General features: G+C 42.8%; 3 protein-coding genes across 3 annotated transcripts; 2 read left to right on the top strand and 1 right to left on the bottom strand.

Moving 5' to 3' along the window:
* Positions 1-637: 637 nt before the first annotated feature.
* On the bottom strand, positions 638-22,072 carry selenol (selenoprotein L). Its single transcript, XM_066697452.1, has 9 exons — positions 21,944-22,072; positions 21,064-21,142; positions 20,434-20,487; positions 20,019-20,064; positions 19,214-19,341; positions 3,102-3,216; positions 2,425-2,547; positions 1,672-1,809; positions 638-1,367 (listed from the first exon to the last, which is right to left on the bottom strand). Exons 1-9 carry the CDS (start codon positions 22,053-22,055, stop codon positions 1,221-1,223), a joined length of 942 nt encoding a protein of 313 aa, XP_066553549.1. The 5' UTR covers positions 22,056-22,072; the 3' UTR covers positions 638-1,220.
* LOC136722494 (zona pellucida sperm-binding protein 3-like) lies at positions 4,621-7,395 on the top strand. The gene is made up of 9 exons (XM_066697448.1): positions 4,621-5,080; positions 5,161-5,276; positions 5,366-5,409; positions 5,514-5,688; positions 5,791-5,896; positions 6,008-6,093; positions 6,179-6,264; positions 6,381-7,213; positions 7,304-7,395. The coding sequence occupies exons 1-9, from the start codon at positions 4,685-4,687 to the stop codon at positions 7,307-7,309; spliced, it is 1,848 nt and encodes a 615-aa protein (XP_066553545.1). The 5' UTR covers positions 4,621-4,684; the 3' UTR covers positions 7,310-7,395.
* Positions 12,674-15,450, top strand: LOC136722327 (zona pellucida sperm-binding protein 3). The gene is made up of 9 exons (XM_066697447.1): positions 12,674-13,135; positions 13,216-13,331; positions 13,421-13,464; positions 13,569-13,743; positions 13,846-13,951; positions 14,063-14,148; positions 14,234-14,319; positions 14,436-15,268; positions 15,359-15,450. Exons 1-9 carry the CDS (start codon positions 12,740-12,742, stop codon positions 15,362-15,364), a joined length of 1,848 nt encoding a protein of 615 aa, XP_066553544.1. The 5' UTR covers positions 12,674-12,739; the 3' UTR covers positions 15,365-15,450.
* Positions 22,073-22,989: the final 917 nt, after the last annotated feature.

Below are 22,989 nucleotides of genomic sequence, written 5' to 3'. Positions count from 1 at the left end.
AAAAGTGAATCCACATATTAGTAAGGAATATATAGAAGACATATATGGATACCAGTAACTCTTTTCTGTTAGGCTTTCATTCTCAGTACATACAACACAAGATTTCTCTGTTTCACCAGATAGTGTATCATACACATTTAAATTACTGACAAGCTGAATGTCTGTTACCGGCCAAATTTTATCCAGACTTGTGTTGTGAAGAACGTACACTATTTAAACCTTTAAGCCTTAAACCTCACACCCTTCCACCACAACAAACACAAACATGTATGCTGCATAAACTATAAGCATCTTTATCAATTATCATTAATGAAGGTTATGTGTTACTAAACTTCTGTTTGTACACACTTCCTACATTCTGCTTGCAAACTAAAACAAGAAAATGAGGCGGGAAAAAGCCTCACATCAAAACCAACTGTACTATTAACAGATATATTTGAGTTCCACCAATAGGCATCTGTTGAGAGCCGAGTCGAAAAAGCAGGAGGAAATCCAGCAGAAACCAGAGGATCTGTACAATGTGTGCCTGGGCAACGGACATGGAAATGTATCTCAGCGACACAGTACACAGTCTGGCCGTGTATGTGTTACTAACAGCTATTCTTGCGAACCGTGAAAGAACTAGGACAACAGTGACTGCATCGAAGAGCGTCTTTTTATTAAACACAAACAAGGATGAATGTAACCCAATCAACAACAATAACATCTTGCACTTTATTCAGTTATCAACCCAAACAGGTGTTTTACTGCATACACCCAGTAGTCTTCAGCATTAAATATAAAACTTATGGTAAAACAGTTAAATCAACCAAGTGCCCTATAGTATTAATATTTATATTCTGGACACCACTTCAAAACACCACTGACCATCAAAATATACAGATTAAACTCAATTAACACGATTAGGAATGAAAGAGTTACTTGAAGAATTAATGATGACACAGTCTACCTAATCAGTTCATTACTTTAAGACGTGCTTTGCGCTGCATCACCTGATTGCAGTTTAGTGTCATTGTAATGGGAATGAATCATTATAATGTCCCTTAATTATTCCTAATGTTTTATTCTTATTTAGACTAATTGTTTTCCAGTGAAACACGTCTGCCTTGGCTTGTTCAGGCACATCCAACAGAGCTCTTCATGAAGACATGAGTTCAAGCTCTGTTTTCATCGACACAAGCTGAAGGTGCGTCTTTCTCTGCCGTATCAGCACCAGGCGGTCACGTGGGCGTGTCTGTGGGTGGGGAGGGGCCGGCTTCATGAATGGCTGCCAATAGCGCTGTCACCACAGGTCTGTCAGCAGGAGTCTTGCTGGGGTGGAAGTAAATCACTCGTCCGGCTTGGTCCAAGACAAAATCACCCCCAAACTGAATCGAAGCACAGTAAAAAGGAAAGTGTGTTGCTTGTTTAGGTTACAACATCAGTTTGCAAAATATTTGTTTAAACTATACACTACAATGCTTACACTACAATGCTTATTATGTTTAAATTATTTTAAAATATACCATTAATAAAGTTTTAGCTTCTTCCCTCATTAGTCATGGAGAAGATGTTCCTTTGTCTTCTATTTATTAACATTAAATAGTACAAACAAATAAAATAACCCCAGTTCTGGCAGGATCCAAGCATGTCTACGTGAAATCCAGTGACTGCTTTCTCGTCACTAATCACCTGATAGATGTCATCCACAATATCTGCAGGCGTCTTTGGAAACTGTCTGCTTTCCGCCATGTACTCAGCATAGTGGAACAAGTTGCTGTAGCTCCACACTTTTGAGACAGACATTCCCAAGCCGAACGCCTTATAAACCTGAAAGAGAAACAATGTGCTCCGAATCTCAATCGACATGTTTCTAAATGTATTTATTTAGCATACGCACACAGATTGATCATTTGGCCTGTTTCCCGTCTTCTGTTGCTAGGCCAGTATTAATTGTTGCTACAAAAATGAAGAAAAGTCACTTTTCTTAGCCCAACGAAGGACAAGTTTTTCTGGTTTGCCTCAAACCCAGATGAAACTTCAGTGCCCTGGAAGCACCATCACAATTCAGGTGACAGGCCTAGGCCCCGTATTACAGTTTTTCACTGCATACTCTCATCAGAACAGCACAATCTTTGCTAAAGGGGTTGTTAAGCAGTCGTTCAGATGAGTTAGGATTGTCTAGGCCGGAGATATACAGGACTAGAAGCCGCTGAGAAACTTGTCAATTATCTATGTGTGCTGCTATTTTGTTTGTGTAATGGTCAGTGCATTAACATTAAAGAGTAGAAAGAACTTAACCCCTGTTCTGGCAATATCAAAGAATGAACACATGAAACTACTCAAGTGGATACTGAAGAGGATGTATTGTGCATGTTAGCGTGTCTGGATGCAACAGATCATCTAGAGGCTGCAGTGATTTAAATAGTTTGTACATCCATGTACCTCCCGCTTTGAGTCCAGCAGCATGTCAAATTTGCAGCCTGTTTCCTGCAGCCAGTACTGCGCTCCCTCCCGGCAGCCAAAGGAGATCACCAGCACTCGAACACGCTGAGCCCCCAAAAGACCCTGCGGTGAAGGGTAGACAAAAAGCAGGATGTAAGGTCTAATATCACCTGTATGTTTTGTTCACACAGCTGAGAATAAAATGTGGATTTAACCAGAGCAAAAATGCATTTAACAATAATTACTGGAAATGTGGTCTTTTGCTTGGGAACCAACTATTTAGCAAAAAAAACACAAAACAAAACACGATCATTTCACAGATTGTTAACAACTGTCTTCCGGGTGGACTGCACAAGCTGGGATTAATTCAATGCCAGTTGCAGAACAGAGCCAGAATACTATTGGAGCAAGCATTCGGGAGAACAAGCCCATCAAATTGTCAACTCAAAGAGCACTGACTTCCTGTAGGCTATCAGCCAGCTTTGTACTGGCAAAATGAGCCCGACCTGGTAGTGACTTCTTAACCACGAAAGTAGTTATACTAAGTAACTGCGATCACAGATGGAATGAAAAGCACAAAGAAATGCGACGTTCCAGGACTGAACAGGTCGCCTTCCACCTGAACCAGAGTGTGAACATGGCAAACAAACAAGCCTCGAGTGGACACTCCCTCCTACCTGATAGGTCCCCAGCTCCTCCACGTGATCTCGTCAGGGCAGTCAAGCGAAGTGCCTGAGCAGGACCAGCAGAAGGTTATGGCCTCGCCCAAAGTAACTTCCCAGAGACAAAGGCCTACAAAACCAAAGTATAGGGTCAGCTGGACAGTGATTCTGCTACTCTTGCATAAGGATGTCTGCATTGCACTGGTTTCAATACAATATATCTAAAATGCTGCATGTCCTTAGTGATTATTGATGCCCTCTGGTGGTCTTATACTGCAATAACAGGGAATAATAATTATAACCAAATAAATAAATACATAAATCACCATGCTACAGCAGTGTTTTACAACCAGTACACTATGGCACCCGGTGTGCCTTAAGCAGGTGTGATATGAACTTTTTGAAAAGTGACACATCAGTAAAATGAAATGAATAAATACATAATACAAAAATTCTAACTAATTTAAATCAAAAACTGAATTAAAAAATGATTGGTGTGTGGAAAGCATTTTTATTAGGTGTGCCTTGTCGCATTACATCAAATAAGTTACCTGCCAACATTAAACACAGAAATCTTCACTTCACACAGGGCTCAAAAATAAACCGAAATAATCATCTGCTTTCTGGATTTTCCATTTATTTACTATGAATCATTCTTAAACATCACATTTTTCATAAATACATAACCCTAAAACTTATATAATAATCTGAATCCTTATTATGGTGCACAGTATTGATAGGAGAGACTATATACAGCAATTTACATGAAATGGGGAAATAGAATGTTTATCAGTGCAACCTTCTGTGCTCTGTCTCAGTGTTCGTCATAATTATTCTAGACCTTTGCTGGGAACCAATAATTAGTCATTTATCTTGAGATCATTTGAAATACAGCTGCTTTAAATATTGCTCATCAAATGTCTTCCATCTCTTCAAATCTATATAATCAAATAGATTATTCAAACATAATGAAAACACAAGCTTCTTTCCCTATTCATCTTCAAAAAACAAACAAAAACTAAAAATATTACAGAAGTCCACCGAAATGGCTGACATGGGACCAGACAACTGACAGACAAACAACCTGTTGTTTCATCAAAACAAAACAAAATAAACATTTAGCTCTCCAAGAAGACTACAGATCTCTGTGCTACAGTGATTGAGTGCAATAAAGGACATGCAACTGATATTACTATGCAACTGGCTGTACTCTCCTGGTGATCTGCACACCTTTAGACATTGTCACCTGAGGGCAATTTCTCCATTAGCAGCTGTTAACCTATCGGTGGGGAAACAGCTGAGCCAAGCCTAGGGTCATCGAGCAGCTGCTTGGTATCATTGCAGCAGCCAAAGTTACCGTGTCTTTCATGAACACTTCCTTTCCACCTCAAACCATCCCATCGTTAATCCTCAGCTATTCAATTGCCAGGCAAAACCAGAACACACCAGAAAACAATAACGAGTGGTAAATTAGTGCGACCTATGACCACATGAAGCGTTGATTTCCCCTCCTATAAAATGGGGACAAACCTTTCTTGAAGTCATTGGGTTTCCTTGCTTTCTCTATAGTTGGGCTGTGTTGTTGATTGGACTGTACAATGAGGGTGGTTGTGTTTTGTCTCTGTTTTGCAGAGACTTTGGCCTTTTCAATCTTTTCCAGTAGAGCCTTTCAAGAGGACTCTGACCAGCAGAGTGAGATGCTCTTAGATGAGCCATCTGATGATCCTAGTGTGGTCTCTCGGTCTATGAGGCCTGATTCCAGCCTAATGGCAGACGATTCTGATCGGACGTCGGGTGCACAGCCTCGTCAGGATGTTTCTGTGACGTGTGGGGAGACTAACTTGGTTGTGCGAGTCAAGAAGAACTTGTATGGCTTTGGATTCCAGGATGCTCGGCTGACACTGGGCTCAAGCTGTAGCAATAACAGTGTGGATTTGATCACTGGTGACCTGCTGTTCAGCTACAACCTTCAGGACTGTGACAGCCAGAGACTGGTAATGCTTTCTTGATGGCCTTGGCAACAATGTAATGGTTCACTGTTTTGATCTCCTCTGACTTGTGGTATTCTCTCCAGATCTTCCCAAGGTACACGATCTATAGAACCATCCTGTACTATGTTCCCAGTCGGAGAGCTCCAAAAGAGGGTGGGGTACCCCGCATCAATGTTGAAATTGAATGTAGCTATGAGAGGTAAGCCTTTTCTAGTGGCTCCAGTTCTCTCCACTGTATGAGGACCATGTTGTGTGGCATCTTCACTGATGGCCTTCTGTCCTTTGCAGTGACGAGTATGATGGGGATGTGTTCAGTCTGCAGCTCATGAATTGTACGTATCTTCAATTGTTCCTTAAATCCGTACTACTTCTGGGACCAAACCATGTGGGGCCTAATCCAGAGTCTCTCTCTCTCTCTCTCTCTCTCTCTCTGCAGCTGCCTGGACAGCGAGCTCCCTGACCAATGTGTACAGCACTGGTGAGCTCCTCCACTTCCAGGCCAGAGGGTATCCAAAAGCTGAAGGGCAGCAGCTGTTCATTGGCTCCTGTTATGCAACGCTGTCTGAATACCCTCAATCATTCCCTCAGTACAAGATCATCGACCACTACGGGTAAGACCTGATTGTGCATGGACTGGTGTATATTGTGGTGGGCAATTTTAAGGGGGACCATAATGCAGGCCACTCCTGTATTGACATGTTCTTTGTCACCAGCTGTATGAACCACAAGCTAGGAGCCAGTTCCAAGTTTCATCCACCCAGAGCAGATGGTGTCATCAACTTTGCTGTTGATGCAGGGGAGCTGAATCTTGTGTCCAAGGTAGTAAGCCAGCTGGTGTGTGTGTGCTGTTGGTTTTACTCCACTCTACACTTTACATGACTACAACCTGTCCTTTGTGACCTGGTCTAACCTTGCTCCCTCCTTTCCAAGATCTATATCCACTGTGTCCTGTTCCTCGGCATCCAGGGAACAACACTGCATACAAAATCTTGCAACTTTGACCCCACAAGGCAAAGGTAAGCCTCTTCTCCTGGCCCTGACGCCTATACTCCTTACTCTGCTGGCTCTTCTCTCCAGACTGGGATTCTCTACTCTCTCTAGATGGGAAGGCCTTGAGCTCGTGGATGGTGTCTGTGACTGCTGTGAGTCCAACTGTACTGCTCCACTCCTGACCTCCATAACTACAGGTACAGCTGACTAGGATGTCTGTTGGGCTATACCAGCATATGAGGATGTGGTGCCCTTTTATGAATTGTCAATCCCTTCGTTTTTCTTCCTCCCCAAATAAATGCATGTCTTCTAGATCTTCAAAGCACTGGTCCCATATTGATCCAAGAAGGCACTGCAAGGAGGACTGCTTCTGCCAGGGATGGTGACCTCCTCTGGTTTCAGGTTAAAGGAGGTGCTACTGCCTACCAGCAGGATGGGTATGATGTTGCCCATTATGAAAGCGACTATGAGGACCAAGATGGTGAAAATGATCCTGACCATGATGAAGTTGGTGAGGAGGATGAAGAGGAGGGGCAGGGTGGAGCCGGTTGGGATGAAGAGCAAGGGCAGGATCAAGAGAACCGTGCAAGGTGGGATGAAGAGGAGTGGGAGGATGAAGATGGGGAGGAGGATGATGAGTGGGGACAGGATGTGGAGCATGAAGAAGATCGAGCAAGATGGGATGAGGAGGAAGAGTGGAGACAGGATGTGGAGCATGAAGAAGATCGAGCAAGATGGGATGAGGAGGAAGAGTGGGGACAGGATGTGGAGCGTGATGAGGATGAAGAACAAGGGCAGCGTGAAGCGCATGGAGCAAGATGGGCTGAAGATAGGGTGGATGAGGAGGAGGAGGAGGAGGAGGAGGAGGATGAGTATGAAGCTGCGGATGAACCAGTGGTAGATTCAATGGATGAGGATGCAAATGAAGATGAAGTGGAGACCATTGACCGCCAGTTATCAGCTGATGCAAGCCAGGTGGATAATCAAAGGGAAGTATCTGGTACCAAGGCATCCATGCTGGAAGTGGCTGAGGATGAAAAACCCTCATTGGAGCTAGAGGGTTTTGCAAGTAACGTGTCCAAAGCTGCACAGATAACCCTTGATGACCAGGGGAACCCTTCCCTCCCAACAGTGAGCTCCTCTAAGGTAATCGCTGGTCTTGAGTTTTGACTCGGCACAAGTGGAGACCTTCTCTTGTGGTTATTCAGTAATGTGGCTTCTGTGCTTTCTTCACAGGAATGAGGGGGTGCTTGTCTGTTACCATCTTCTGGGGGACATGATGGATGCATTGTTCTTCAGAAAATCAATAAAGCTGCATTTGAGCTCAATTGTGCATCTGTGGTTCTTGGACTGCTTCAACCCCAGGAAGTTCTTGCTTAAGAGGCTGTATTGAGGCCAATGTGCACATCTTGTCCATCCTAACATGGACATGTACTGGTACACATTTCCCCACTGATACCTATACACCTTCCCTTGAGCTCCATTTGCCTGCTGCAATTGGTGTTGAAGGAACTAGTTGCAACTACTCATCAAGTCCCAGTTGGGACTACAGAAGCATAAATAGAAATGGCTGAGATGGTAAATGACTGCTTTCTAACTCAATTTCTGAGGGAACCAACCAGGGAGAGTGCATGCATTGACTTGATATTTTCAAATGACCAAGATAGTCTGAGGGACACTAGTTGGAGAACCAATGGCAAACTGTGATCACAATAGGGTTAGCTTTGTGGCATTCCTTCCAAGTCTAAAACAATGCCCTGTGCCCTGTGCATGGGGGCATTGTCATCCTGGAAGAGACCATTCCCATCAGGACTGAAATCCTTTCCCATAGGATAAAGGTAATCACTCATAACATTGTAATGATTTGCAGTGACCCTTCCCTCTAAGGGGACAAGTAGACCCAAACCATTCCAGGAAAATGCCCCCCACAGCATAACAAAGTCACCGGACCCCCTCACTGTAAGGGTCAAGCAGTCAGGCCTGTACTGTTCTCTTGGTGTCCCACACATGCACTCGCCCACTTGTCTAGAACACGAGCCATTTGAGTGTCTATGTGACTGAAGCTCCTGCCATTTGTGCCCCAATAATGAGCCCTCATTCAAAGTCACTTGGATCCTTTCCTCTTGCCATTGTGGTCCAAAATTGAGGTCAACTGGGCCTGCTCAGTATTTGTATATATGCCACAGAGCATGATCGGATGTTAATTGCTTAATTGGATCCTGCAGTACACCTGTTTGGAGGCATCTGCGTTTATTATGTTCCTCCACTCATTTATTCAGGTTTTTCTTTACATTTGTCACCCGTCTGAATATGTATTTATATAAATATCAGCAACAGCTATTTAGGAATAATACCAACTTTTAAATTGATAGAACAGTTATGCTACACGATTTCTACAATCCGACCCGATTTTGTGAACAGTGGGCAGCTCACACTTAATGACTATTTTGCACCGAATTTGTGTATTTTGCGTCGTGAAGGAGCGCCCACTACACGATCGCTTAAGTACAGGACACACACTACACGACTGATCTGACATCCTTGTTGTGGCGATTTGCGTCACAGCCTCCAAATCTCGCAGAAACACGCGTGATCCACAGAGAAAAGGTCAACAAACACATACAGGTCATGTTTGTGTAGCGCAGATCTGCGCTGCTCCACCAATGGGATCAGTGGATTCTGCAGATCTGTGCAAAACTACGGAAAGAATGCGACCACAAGCCGCTGTGGCTGTTTGTGTTCGTCTGTGTGGACAAACACAAAAAGCGTATAGTATTTTAAAATAACGTGCCCCAAAGCAACCATTGGTATTTGAAGTATTTTAATAAATACTATGACAATCTTATTCTGCTATCATATTTATTCTTCTGTTTCTTCTCTCTGCTTCAGTCAGCTCGGCTCTCAGTGGCTGCTGATCACGTCACTCTCCACGATCAGCGCCAATCGAGTCGTAAATATTAAACATGTTTAATAAAATCGTAGGGGCTCCGACAAGCTTACGATCAGGCAAGCGATTGCATCGCAGCCCGTCTCTCACTACACGACCATCAGCAGCCGGGATGCACCCCAACCAGGCTGCTTGTCATGACAATCAGTGCCGATCTGTCATGAGGGCCAAATCGGGCTCAAAATCGTGTAGTGTGACCCCGGCATTACTTTGTTACATATATGTACACTCTGGCCATAACTGAGAATATAAACAAATAAAATATATTCTCAATCATGGCCAGAGTGCACAGATGTATAACAATAAAGTAACTGTTCTATTAATTTAAAAGTTTGTTTTCAGGAGTTTGCAGCGGGAACGCAGTATAGGTATTTAATTAAAATATTTAGTAACCTAAGAACTGATAAACGTGAGAAATGCACACACACACAGGTATTTACTGTCTGCTGACGTTTTGTTTTTGCTGATACATGAATTAATATTGGTTTGGCGAAGCCAAATAAATAAATAATCGCAATCCCGTCTTTAAATTCGATGGTGGAAATCAAACGCTTGTTTCGATCGATCTTCGATTTCGATTAAAATATGTATACCCCTAATCACTAATACTGGTGGCTAGCTAGCTAGTTAACTTACCTCACTGCTGCTGCTGGACTGGAGGACTGACTTCAGATCTTTGATTAATTGCCTGGCCAACCGTAACATCACGACACACACTGTGATTGGCCTGTTGAGTGTTGTGGGCGGTATGCTTGACATTTGAATGTATTGTTTCTTCAGTTATTGGTCTATATGTCTGTCTATCACACACATTTTTTTCCATGACAGCCTACAAAATGTGTGCCTTTATAAAAGTAGCAAAGTACAATACTTCACTCAAAACATACTTAAGTAAAAGTAAAATAACCAAATTTGAAGTACAAGTACAAGAAAAAGCTACTCAATTACAGGAATGAGAGCAGTTGTAATTCGTTACTTTCCACCCCTGTATATAAATATGGTGATAATAAAACAATAAAAATATATGTGGACTAAAATTACTTTGACTAAAACTGACAAGCATTTTGGTCAAAAGAGTAAGACTAAAACTAAATCTAAAATAGCTGCCAAAATTAACACTGCAGCAGTGACTGCTGTGCAACCACTGCTGCCTGCATTCTTGCGGCCGAGGTGACTCCATGCTGGGGTGTCCCCCAACATATGGACTCTAACCAGGGCACACATTTCACTGGTTAAATTATGAAACAGAGCTGTGAGCTCCTTGGTGTGAAACAGAGGTTTCACATCCCCTACCACCCTCAGAGCTCTGGCCTGGTGGAAAGAACAAATCACAGTATAAAAGAAAGCTTAGCAAAGGCTCTGCTCACAACAGGTAAGGGCTGGACTGTGGCCCTCCCTGCCATTCTCTTTAAACTCAGAGCCTCTGTAAATAAGGGCACCCAACTTTCCCCTTATGAGCTCATGACAGGCAGGGCAATGCATCTCCTGTCTGACCTCAGGGGTCCCATTGACTCTAGTGCTCTGTTTAAAGATTATCTGAAACAATATGTACAGCATCTCTGTACACAGCTACAGTCTATGTGCTCCCAAGCACAGGAGCTCCAAAACATGTGTCATCTCGAGTCACAGGACTCAAAACCACCTGAGCTTCCCCCTATAGGCTCCAAAGTAATGGTCAAAATAATTCCCGCAAGACCAGGCCTCAGACCCAAATGGTCTGGCCCACACACAGTACTCCTCACAATAGACTCATCTGTTTGTATTGATGGACAGGAGGGGGGATCCAGATGGAAGCACTGGTGTCAAGTCAAAATAGTTAATTATTCTGAAAATAACAAAACTTCTGTCTCCCACAGGAAAGCTACCGTCGCAGATCTGAAGTACATCAAATAACACTTTTTTGTCTCCCCAGAATTAAAGCATCATGAGATTCCTTCTTCTACTCACACTGCTGAGGGTTGGGGGATGTTAGCGTGGTTAATAGGGATAATGGGACATTGGTGATATGTGTTGTTTCAAGAGATTTTGTCAATTTTAATAATAATAATAATAATTATACTCATTGCATTGCTGATATGCCTGAAATGTGTAATAATTCATGCTACAAAGTCCCTCACTTCCCTGTCTACCTCCACTGTCTCTGCCTCCCAGTTTGTCCCCCTCAAGTTGAGAAGTCTGCATGAGGAGGGTATCAACTGCCTTTCACATTATACTAACAAAAAAATATTCCCCTAGCAGCACTTCACCATCAATACCAGTGGGATGCCACAGTGCATCGTGGGTCATCAATGGAATGACAACACTGAGTACAATATCACTCTGCCTCAGAGCATAAGGTGGTGTCCGCGCAGAGGATGAATGCACACATACAGCTGTCCGCACAGATTAGATTCTAACTTCTTGCATAGGGTCATATTTTCCTTTTCCCTTTTCTGCGGTTCCTCTACCACTTGCTCTTGGAGGACCGACAGGAGGGACTGAAAGACCTGTGGTCTTGTCAGAAATTTAAATACAATAAAAAACATATCAGCTCTGCATAAATATATTTATTTATATGTATACATTTCCTTGAATGTACTATGTAAAATATAGTGTTGTACAGTTTTGTCTCTCTCTCTCTCTCTCTCTCCCCCCCCCCTCCGCATACACAGCCACTTTTCTCTCTTCGTCTGGTTCCACGTGCAAAACACTTTGAACCACTCTCTCCCCCTATAGTCCTTTGCACATCCCAGAATGCTTTGCGGAGGGAATGCTGACGTCACCCCCGCAGCTTGATAACCCTATCCTCCAAAGCAGGAAGAGGAAGTGGAGAGGATAGGGCTGAGCCAGTCCACATGCACATCTGGGACAATGTCCTCTGCTGATTGGATATCATGCATCTTTTGTTTAAAGAGGTTTAATTCTTGTAGCCGTATTATGCCACTGAAGGCACCACTGTCAGATTAGGTTTATGATTTAGCACTGGGATAGTAGGCAAGAGAGGAACAGATACATCAATCTTCAGGGGGATACAAGGGAACCATGGAAATAAAATATAAAATAAAATGTAAACAGCAGCTATAATATACTTAACTTCAGCAGAATTGTTACTAAAATACATTTCAGTCACAATGCTTTCTTAATGAATTGACTGAATCAGTGGTCTATTAACTAGGTCCTTCGAAGCTCTAATCTACGAGGTTGTAGATCTCTTTTATGGCATGTTAATCCTTAATAGTTAATTAATTTAACTGTCTCACCAAAAAAATAAAAAAGAAGAATACTACAGATCTCTGTGCTACAGTGATTGAGTGCAATAAAGGACATGCAACTGATATTACTATGCAACTGGCTGTACTCTCCTGGTGATCTGCACACCTTTAGACATTGTCACCTGAGGGCAATTTCTCCATTAGCAGCTGTTAACCTATCGGTGGGGAAACAGCTGAGCCAAGCCTAGGGTCATCGAGCAGCTGCTTGGTATCATTGCAGCAGACAAAGTTACCGTGTCTTTCATGAACACTTCCTTTCCACCTCAAACCATCCCATCGTTAATCCTCAGCTATTCAATTGCCAGGCAAAACCAGAACACACCAGAAAACAATAACGAGTGGTAAATTAGTGCGACCTATGACCACATGAAGCGTTGATTTCCCCTCCTATAAAATGGGGACAAACCTTTCTTGAAGTCATTGGGTTTCCTTGCTTTCTCTATAGTTGGGCTGTGTTGTTGATTGGACTGTACAATGAGGGTGGTTGTGTTTTGTCTCTGTTTTGCAGAGACTTTGGCCTTTTCAATCTTTTCCAGTAGAGCCTTTCAAGAGGACTCTGACCAGCAGAGTGAGATGCTCTTAGATGAGCCATCTGATGATCCTAGTGTGGTCTCTCGGTCTATGAGGCCTGATTCCAGCCTAATGGCAGACGATTCTGATCGGACGTCGGGTGCACAGCCTCGTCAGGATGTTTCTGTGACGTGTGGGGAGACTAACTTGGTTGTGCGAGTCAAGAAGAACTTGTATGGCTTTGGATTCCAGGATGCTCGGCTGACACTGGGCTCAAGCTGTAGCAATAACAGTGTGGATTTGATCACTGGTGACCTGCTGTTCAGCTACAACCTTCAGGACTGTGACAGCCAGAGACTGGTAATGCTTTCTTGATGGCCTTGGCAACAATGTAATGGTTCACTGTTTTGATCTCCTCTGACTTGTGGTATTCTCTCCAGATCTTCCCAAGGTACACGATCTATAGAACCATCCTGTACTATGTTCCCAGTCGGAGAGCTCCAAAAGAGGGTGGGGTACCCCGCATCAATGTTGAAATTGAATGTAGCTATGAGAGGTAAGCCTTTTCTAGTGGCTCCAGTTCTCTCCACTGTATGAGGACCATGTTGTGTGGCATCTTCACTGATGGCCTTCTGTCCTTTGCAGTGACGAGTATGATGGGGATGTGTTCAGTCTGCAGCTCATGAATTGTACGTATCTTCAATTGTTCCTTAAATCCGTACTACTTCTGGGACCAAACCATGTGGGGCCTAATCCAGAGTCTCTCTCTCTCTCTCTCTCTCTCTCTCTGCAGCTGCCTGGACAGCGAGCTCCCTGACCAATGTGTACAGCACTGGTGAGCTCCTCCACTTCCAGGCCAGAGGGTATCCAAAAGCTGAAGGGCAGCAGCTGTTCATTGGCTCCTGTTATGCAACGCTGTCTGAATACCCTCAATCATTCCCTCAGTACAAGATCATCGACCACTACGGGTAAGACCTGATTGTGCATGGACTGGTGTATATTGTGGTGGGCAATTTTAAGGGGGACCATAATGCAGGCCACTCCTGTATTGACATGTTCTTTGTCACCAGCTGTATGAACCACAAGCTAGGAGCCAGTTCCAAGTTTCATCCACCCAGAGCAGATGGTGTCATCAACTTTGCTGTTGATGCAGGGGAGCTGAATCTTGTGTCCAAGGTAGTAAGCCAGCTGGTGTGTGTGTGCTGTTGGTTTTACTCCACTCTACACTTTACATGACTACAACCTGTCCTTTGTGACCTGGTCTAACCTTGCTCCCTCCTTTCCAAGATCTATATCCACTGTGTCCTGTTCCTCGGCATCCAGGGAACAACACTGCATACAAAATCTTGCAACTTTGACCCCACAAGGCAAAGGTAAGCCTCTTCTCCTGGCCCTGACGCCTATACTCCTTACTCTGCTGGCTCTTCTCTCCAGACTGGGATTCTCTACTCTCTCTAGATGGGAAGGCCTTGAGCTCGTGGATGGTGTCTGTGACTGCTGTGAGTCCAACTGTACTGCTCCACTCCTGACCTCCATAACTACAGGTACAGCTGACTAGGATGTCTGTTGGGCTATACCAGCATATGAGGATGTGGTGCCCTTTTATGAATTGTCAATCCCTTCGTTTTTCTTCCTCCCCAAATAAATGCATGTCTTCTAGATCTTCAAAGCACTGGTCCCATATTGATCCAAGAAGGCACTGCAAGGAGGACTGCTTCTGCCAGGGATGGTGACCTCCTCTGGTTTCAGGTTAAAGGAGGTGCTACTGCCTACCAGCAGGATGGGTATGATGTTGCCCATTATGAAAGCGACTATGAGGACCAAGATGGTGAAAATGATCCTGACCATGATGAAGTTGGTGAGGAGGATGAAGAGGAGGGGCAGGGTGGAGCCGGTTGGGATGAAGAGCAAGGGCAGGATCAAGAGAACCGTGCAAGGTGGGATGAAGAGGAGTGGGAGGATGAAGATGGGGAGGAGGATGATGAGTGGGGACAGGATGTGGAGCATGAAGAAGATCGAGCAAGATGGGATGAGGAGGAAGAGTGGAGACAGGATGTGGAGCATGAAGAAGATCGAGCAAGATGGGATGAGGAGGAAGAGTGGGGACAGGATGTGGAGCGTGATGAGGATGAAGAACAAGGGCAGCGTGAAGCGCATGGAGCAAGATGGGCTGAAGATAGGGTGGATGAGGAGGAGGAGGAGGAGGAGGAGGAGGATGAGTATGAAGCTGCGGATGAACCAGTGGTAGATTCAATGGATGAGGATGCAAATGAAGATGAAGTGGAGACCATTGACCGCCAGTTATCAGCTGATGCAAGCCAGGTGGATAATCAAAGGGAAGTATCTGGTACCAAGGCATCCATGCTGGAAGTGGCTGAGGATGAAAAACCCTCATTGGAGCTAGAGGGTTTTGCAAGTAACGTGTCCAAAGCTGCACAGATAACCCTTGATGACCAGGGGAACCCTTCCCTCCCAACAGTGAGCTCCTCTAAGGTAATCGCTGGTCTTGAGTTTTGACTCGGCACAAGTGGAGACCTTCTCTTGTGGTTATTCAGTAATGTGGCTTCTGTGCTTTCTTCACAGGAATGAGGGGGTGCTTGTCTGTTACCATCTTCTGGGGGACATGATGGATGCATTGTTCTTCAGAAAATCAATAAAGCTGCATTTGAGCTCAATTGTGCATCTGTGGTTCTTGGACTGCTTCAACCCCAGGAAGTTCTTGCTTAAGAGGCTGTATTGAGGCCAATGTGCACATCTTGTCCATCCTAACATGGACATGTACTGGTACACATTTCCCCACTGATACCTATACACCTTCCCTTGAGCTCCATTTGCCTGCTGCAATTGGTGGGATGAGTAATTGTCACTAGTTCCTTCTTCAATACAGGGGTATCTCAATCACTGCATATGCTCTTTACACTGCCCAAAAAATGGGAACACTTAAATTACACTGGATGTTGATGAACAAGATATTAAATCAGTCTTTACTGTACATTGTAATTGACTTACAAAATGACATCACAATGGTCAATAGAACCAAAAATTGCCAAACGATTTGAGGGCTGCATTCAAAAATCGCACTGAAAATCAAAGTAAACCGTTGAAGTTGCAGGCTGTTCCAATGTGTGTGAATTTCATCACTGCAACTCCTAATGTGACTCAGTAGTGTGTATGGCCCCCCACGTGCCTCTATGCACTCCCAACAATGGCTGGGCATGCTCCTGATGAGACAGCGGATGGTGTCCTGGGAGATCTCCTCCCAGACCTGGATCAGGGCATCAGTTTGTTAGCACGTGGAGGTCTGTGTCGACCCTCCAAGAATATGCCTCCCCAGACCATCACTGAAAAAAGGTGGACCTGCCAATCAATCTGCATGGTGCTGGGCTGTGAGCACAGGTCCCAGTAGAGGACATTGGGCCCTCATGGAGTCTGTTTCTGACAGTTTGGTCAGAAACATCCACACCAGTAGCTCACTGTAGGTCAGTTTGTAGGGCTCTGGCAGTGTTCCTCCTTGCACAAAGGAGCTGATACCGGTGCTGCTGCTGGGTTGATGCCCTTCTATGGCCCTGTCCAGCTCTCCTCGTGTAACAGCCCGTCTTGGTATCTTCTCCATGCTCTTGAGACTGTACTGGGAGACGCAGCAAACCTTCTTGCGATGGCACATATGGATTTGCCATCCTGGAGGAGCTGGACTAGCTGTGCAACCTGAATGGGCTGCAGGCACTGCCTCATGCTACCAGTAGTGACAAGGACACTTATGCAAAACTAGAGAAGAATCAGTCAGGAAGGATAAGGAGAGATCAATTGTCTGTGGCCACCACCTGCAAAACCATTCCCTTTTTGGGGGTTGTTTTCTTAAGATGTTCTGGGTTTCCATTTGATAAGCATGTACACATTCCATTTGTACACATTCTGTATTTTGTCTCCCAGAATATTCTAAATAACTTTGTTAGTAAAATATCCCAGAATAACAAAAACACATTTAAAAAGAAATGTCAAATCATTGCTGTAAAACCCTGATATTTATCCATTTATGGCAGAGATGCACCATTGTTTGAGTGTAATATTTTCTTGTAATTAATAAAATCAAACCCAAAACTTGAATTATAATTAAGCTCCTTTCCCTGTTTACCTTTGAAAAACACAAAAACTCAAAGAAGGACCAGCCAACTAACAGACAAACACTGATTCGCTTTCAGCCACCAGTTTTAGAAATATATAGAAGGAAGCACATATTGTTTTGTCCATGTTATGTTTAATTGGCTTTTTAATTCTGAACCAATAGTTCATAGTGAAACTGAAATGTGCAAGAAGAAGGAGGCTCAGCCCTGCACCAGGGGGAGAACCCTTTGAAGTAGAATCCCACCCGGAGCAAGAGAAAGCAGGACAGCCCCCACGAGTATAGTCTGTTTAAATAGGGGAGCTGATATTACACCATAAAATGGGTTTAATGGAGTGATGTCTGATATACTAGTTTCCTGATCTTTTCAATGGAGTTCCCAATGCTTTCTGTTTCATGATTTCTAAAAATGTCTTCATTTAATGTCTTCAAATAAATATCAAATCCATGAATACCAATATGAATGTTTAGTACTCATCTCTAATGTTTATTACAAACAAGACTCCTTGAGCTAATATCCTGAAAAGCAACATTTAGATAAAGGGAGATCTCGAGAGAATGAGCTCACAGACTGGATTCTGTTTCTCCAGTCAAACTGCTCAATGTTTCAGATAAATGCATTGACTTTGTGGTAAAAAATCTAAATTCTATTTTCTATCTAATGAGGACAGATTTTAGGTTTCTGTTAGATAAACAGATGACATGGGTCTTCCATTCATCCAGATTTTTTTATTTTCTGGCAGGAGGGTGAGCAGTGTGTCCCCAGTGGGGCTTATGTGGCAGCCTTCCCGTCCATCCACCACTGACGCTGCTTGTTCCCCAGCCCTTACCCCGGACCCCCAGGCTCTGTCCAGCCCAGCACACCTGAACCCCTGTCTGCGGAAGAGAAAAGCCTCTAAGCAGGCAGTGGAGGGTCACTCAGGAGCGCCAACTCGGCCCAGCCGGGTGGTCACTGACCTGGACACGCCAGTGAGGATCCACGGGTTGTGCGTGGAGGACTACCAGCGCCTGTATCGCTCGGTGGTCAACCCCCTGCTCTACACTCCCTCCAGCAGCCTGGACTTGGGCCACCACATCAAACAGAAGCTGTGTGAGGCTCCAGCGGCCAGACCCACACCACAGAGTGGTACAATGTCTCGGGGCGCCAGAGGTACCTCTCCGTAGGCCGACTCAACACTACTAGTACCTAGACTTTGCTTTGTGAACTTCGGATTGATCTTGGATTATGGCCTGTGTTTGGTTGCTAGTGTGTCTGTCCTGTTTGTGTTCATTATTAGTGTTTGTGTAGTAAGGGATCTGTTTCATGTGTTTAGACTCAAAGAGGAGTTTGCTTTTTGCTTTTGCTTTTTGCTTTCAGTTTATTTTGTTTTGGCTTCACTTGTGCACTGAAATAAACTTGCACTCCTTTGCACTGTACCCTGTCTACATGTTCCTTGAGCACCGGCATCATGTCCAACCCGCCATAGCCACAGTGCTACAATATATACACACACATATATCAATAAAATAAACACATACACAAACCACATACGTGTGTATTCATAGAGGTATTAGTGGGCGTAGTTTTAGTTGTGTTGCTCCTACCCTGTGGAATTTTTAAGCACCCTCGCCATTGGCTAGGAACACATAACTCCAATTGCAGTCATCTATCAAATGTTAGAGCACACATCGATGAGCTCTATTGCTTAACTGTATTATATCAGTAGGTTACCCATCCAATTTTAGGCCTAAAGAACAGCTTGAAACCCTAACCTAGCCAACACCAAAAATGTCAAGCTAGGCCCACGAAAATCTACTCGATCCTGTTAACTCAGTAGTTTGGCAACCCTAACCTTAACAAAAGTTTACTGGGGTCTCTAGGGTTAACCCTAACCCTACCTCGGGCCAAAAAGTAACCTTAATGTCATAATGCATCATTAAATGTAATATTAGTGCAGAATTTAACTAAATTACTCAAAATAATGTACTCTAATCAACTTAACTTGTAACCATTAGACCATTCGTAAGTTTATCTGTATTCCTAATTAAAACTTACCAATGTCAATTTTCCTAATTTGGGCATGCCATGGTATCAGGGTATCCAGAACTTGATCTGGAAATACCACAGAAGCACAGCCTATGCATCACCTTTCAATCTAGTAGTGAAGACCAAACCATTCAGATGCTGATACAGCTGACCACTAGCTCAAGGACCAATAAACTTCACGACAGATGTGAGGTGGATTTTCTTTTATTCAAAATAGCCTGAGCCTGTATAACACCTTCCTTCCCTTGATACAAACTCTGTGCTCTCTCTGACGGGCACATGCATTACTTACTCCCCACTTCTGGCATCTGTAAGAGCCATCTCTCCTGACAGGTGACCTCCCAGAGGTGCTCGACAAGGCAGTCTGTCACTGAGCTTCATCTCTGAGTCCAGACCTTCTAAGAACTTGTCCCAGTCATGCTGTGAAGAAGAAAACAAGCTGGATATGGAAATGTGTGAACTATTTCCGCACCCTTGGTATGGGGCTGAATGAACAGAAGCCCAAGTTCCTCCAGGTGAGATCAAAGGTTTAGCATCACACTAGCAAAATGTATGTAATGGAGCATAGTCAATATAACTATCAAAATAAATGTAACTAGAAAGCTTCTGAATAACCTATGTAGGCTTCCTTGCTGATCATAGCTGAAGGAAGTGTTTTACACGGGCTGACTTGGCTTAAGTTATGTACTTACAGTAAGGGAGATTAAATGTTGCTCCTACTGTGATCTGTCTCTCTGCTATTCTATACAACTGGATCGACTACCTGACAACTGTAAGGCTCTCTGCGTGAGGGTGCTTGCTAAATGGTAAATACAAATAATTGACCATGATGCATAATAAGAGTCAGAAAGCACATTAAAAAACAAACACAATTCAAAATGTCAAAGGATACTTCTCAATTCTTGTCACGGATCAGTACTGAAAAAGGGGAGGAGTGGTACTCTCTCCATGTTAATATTTCTATCTGACTGCTTTCAATTCTAAAAGGGCAAAATATAATGAATAGCATCCCACCTGTGATCAAATAAACAAAATAACTGAGAAAATGTCTCTGTTTAATCTCTCTCCTAAAAGGTATGCTGTCCAGAGTGACTTACTTCCAGCTGCAGAAGCTCTTCAACATGATCTCGCACTTCGGCACAGCTGTCAGGGAAAGATAACTTCATTTAATTATTATCTTAATTTACAGATCTTAAATTAACAAACTGCAAACAAATTACTGAACTGAATTCCAATCTCTGGTCTTATCTGCTGGTGAATTATTTACCAACTGTTTTGTTTTTGTTTTACCCATTTTAACCCTGACTCCATAGTCTGTACAGTGGTGGAGAGAAATATGGCAAAGAGAATTAGTCAGTGACATCTACATAAGGCCATTTTTATATTTTTGTTATTGATTAGCAATAGGTAATGAGCATAAAGACTATTTGTGGAGAGCACAAGTTATATGTGCTTTGTTTTGCTTTGTCATGCAACATGAACATGTGTCTGTCTGCGATTTCAGACCCTTACTCATAGGACTTTGTCCACAGCTCTGCGGCCTGGCTCAGTTTCTTCACTGACAAGCTGTGAGAAAGAAGAAAGAGGACTGTGACAACCAATCAGCTTTCGCTTTCCTGATGCACTATTCTAACACTGGACATATTTTCAATGTGACATACAGGACGTGTACAGGACCTTTGCTCTTATAACTCTCGAGATAATGTCAGAGTGATTGCACTTGCAAGATATGGTGTAGGCCAGTCCTAGAGTACCCCCTGCCCTACTGGTTTTTGTTCCAACCTAGGTCTTAATTACTTAATTGAATCCTTAATTGACCTAACAAAGCAATATACCATTCAATTAAGTAATTAAGACCTAGGTTGGAACAAAAACCAGTAGGGCAGGGGGTACTCCAGGACCGGTTTGAAAACCCCTGGTGTAGGCTAAACTATGCATTTATTTTCATATCACATGAACATGTAAGAGCACATGAAATAAATCCTCAAGAAGAAAAGAAAACGAAAGAAGGCCTTTTCTTCAAACACAGTATTTAAAGTGCTTTAAACAGACCACTCAAGTTATGGCACATTTTTTAATTTAGAAGTAGGGTTAACTAAAGTGTCTGGACACTTGCCAGAAGCAATGAACTGTACAGGTTACCTGTTCAGAAAGCCTGCAGCTGCAACAGTGAATCCAAGTAGAGAACTAATTTTCTTTGAGACAAATTCTTCCACAGAGTCTGTAGAAACATACAGTAATTACCTTCACTAAATTGATTAAAAGGACAAATATGGTCCACTAAATAAATTAAGCAGTTTTTAAATATCTCCTTTAACGTGTAAATACTAACCAAATAAAGAAAAGTGATGCATGGGATGCGTCAGAGGGTCAATTACATGTGGCTTCTAATATGTAACAAACTACAAAAGAACAGAGCTGTGAGGAATAATTGATAAAATTACGAAAACTTTGTAATTATTTACAGCCTTTACTGTTTCTCTAGATAAACACCATAAACGTATTTATTTTCATAACAGAAGAACAAAAAGTTTGAATATAGACATGTGAACAAGGTTTTAATACATACAGGTAGTTTATATTATTGCTCATCAGCGCAGGGTAAAAGAGCATGTTAGAAACTATTAATTGGTATAAATCACATTTTAAATCTATAACTTTATTTGGATCAATGCGCGTTATGTTGCCCCATTTGCCTAAAACCTTTGTTTTATTCGCTACTACATTCAACTGAATCATTGAATAAAGCCAGAGTTATGTCTAGTCTATGTTGTTTACATCACAGACAACATACTGTCAGAAAATACTATGGGCGCGTCCGTGTAGCGCAGATGTCCGCAGTTCTGCGCAGATCCGCACAATTGCACCGATCCCATTGGTGGAGCCGCGCAGAACTGCGGAAATCTGCACTGCACGAACGCGCCCATTGTAACTTCAGGTCACCGTATCGTATTGAACTTTGACCCTGCGAGACGTGACTTTACATTGTCACTGCAATAAATAAACCCGCCAAATACAGTACCTGTTTTACTCTCTTTGATAGCCTTTTCTAACAGCTCTGTCCCATTCTTAACCAAAGCTGCTAAAGCTTGAACAAGGTCGCCGCTCTGCACCAGGTGAACTTCACCAGCCATTTCCAAAGCACTGCAGATACCTTGTGAAGTACGGTGGCTGAGAAGGGACAACAGTGAACTAACACGATTAAACTGGGCACTGTGTATAGTAAGAAAACAATGCTTTTAATCTGCTGATTCGTGTTCTTTTGCTCGAGTCATTATGATTATAATGATGATGATGAAGATTATTCCTCCTCCACAACATTTGAGCTAGACAGTGATACTAATACTAAACTGTACAGTAGGCTGTGCTATTTTACCAGCTATCATCCAAAAACAATTGATATATAATCAAATATCTTCTTGTAATAATAATAATAATAATAATAATAATAATAATAATAATAATAATAATAATAATAACTAGAATGCTAAAGTTCCTGGAGAAATTTTGTTTGCATATTTAAGGATTTGTGAGTACTACTTGAGTTGTATATGTATGTTATAGTATTTGTTGTACTGCTATAGTAAGTACTATAGTAAATTGTAAGGTACTACAGTATAATATAGTATACAGTATACTACAGTATTTGTTGTAGTACCATAGTATGTACTATACTACATTTCAAGGTAGTACAGAATAATATAGTATAAAACAGTATACTAGAGTATTTGTTGTACTGTTGTATGTACTATAGTACATCATAAGGCACTGTACCACAGTATTTCTTATAGTACTATAGTAAATACTCTGGCACCTTACAAGGTACTGCAGTATACAATAGTGTTGTAGTAAATACTATAGTGTGTCACAAGATAAGAGTATAATATACAATACAGTATACTGTAGTATTTACTACAGTACTACAACAAATACTATAGTGGTACTAAAGTATTCTATAGTACAAACAAGAGCTGGCCTGCTGGAAAGGTTTGCACACACAGAGAAAATATATAATATCACAAACAGACAGATGGACATTACCTGAGATTGATCGCCTACTACTACCAC

The sequence above is a fragment of the Amia ocellicauda genome, chromosome 1 (genome assembly GCF_036373705.1).
Source record: "Amia ocellicauda isolate fAmiCal2 chromosome 1, fAmiCal2.hap1, whole genome shotgun sequence".
Taxonomy (NCBI): Eukaryota; Metazoa; Chordata; class Actinopteri; order Amiiformes; family Amiidae; genus Amia; species Amia ocellicauda.
The sequence above is the reverse complement of the archived record's forward strand: the minus strand, read 5'-3'. Positions and strand labels throughout refer to the sequence as shown.

Coding starts and splice junctions, on each gene's coding strand:
- LOC136722494 (XM_066697448.1), top strand. CDS start 4,685: ATGAGGGTGGTTGTGTTTTGTCTCTGTTTTGCAGAGACTTTGGCCTTT. Junction 5,689..5,790: donor AAGATCATCGACCACTACGG/GTAAGACCTGAT, acceptor CTTTGTCACCAG/CTGTATGAACCACAAGCTAG. Junction 6,265..6,380: donor CCTGACCTCCATAACTACAG/GTACAGCTGACT, acceptor CATGTCTTCTAG/ATCTTCAAAGCACTGGTCCC.
- LOC136722327 (XM_066697447.1), top strand. CDS start 12,740: ATGAGGGTGGTTGTGTTTTGTCTCTGTTTTGCAGAGACTTTGGCCTTT. Junction 13,465..13,568: donor CAGTCTGCAGCTCATGAATT/GTACGTATCTTC, acceptor CTCTCTCTGCAG/CTGCCTGGACAGCGAGCTCC. Junction 14,149..14,233: donor TTTGACCCCACAAGGCAAAG/GTAAGCCTCTTC, acceptor TACTCTCTCTAG/ATGGGAAGGCCTTGAGCTCG.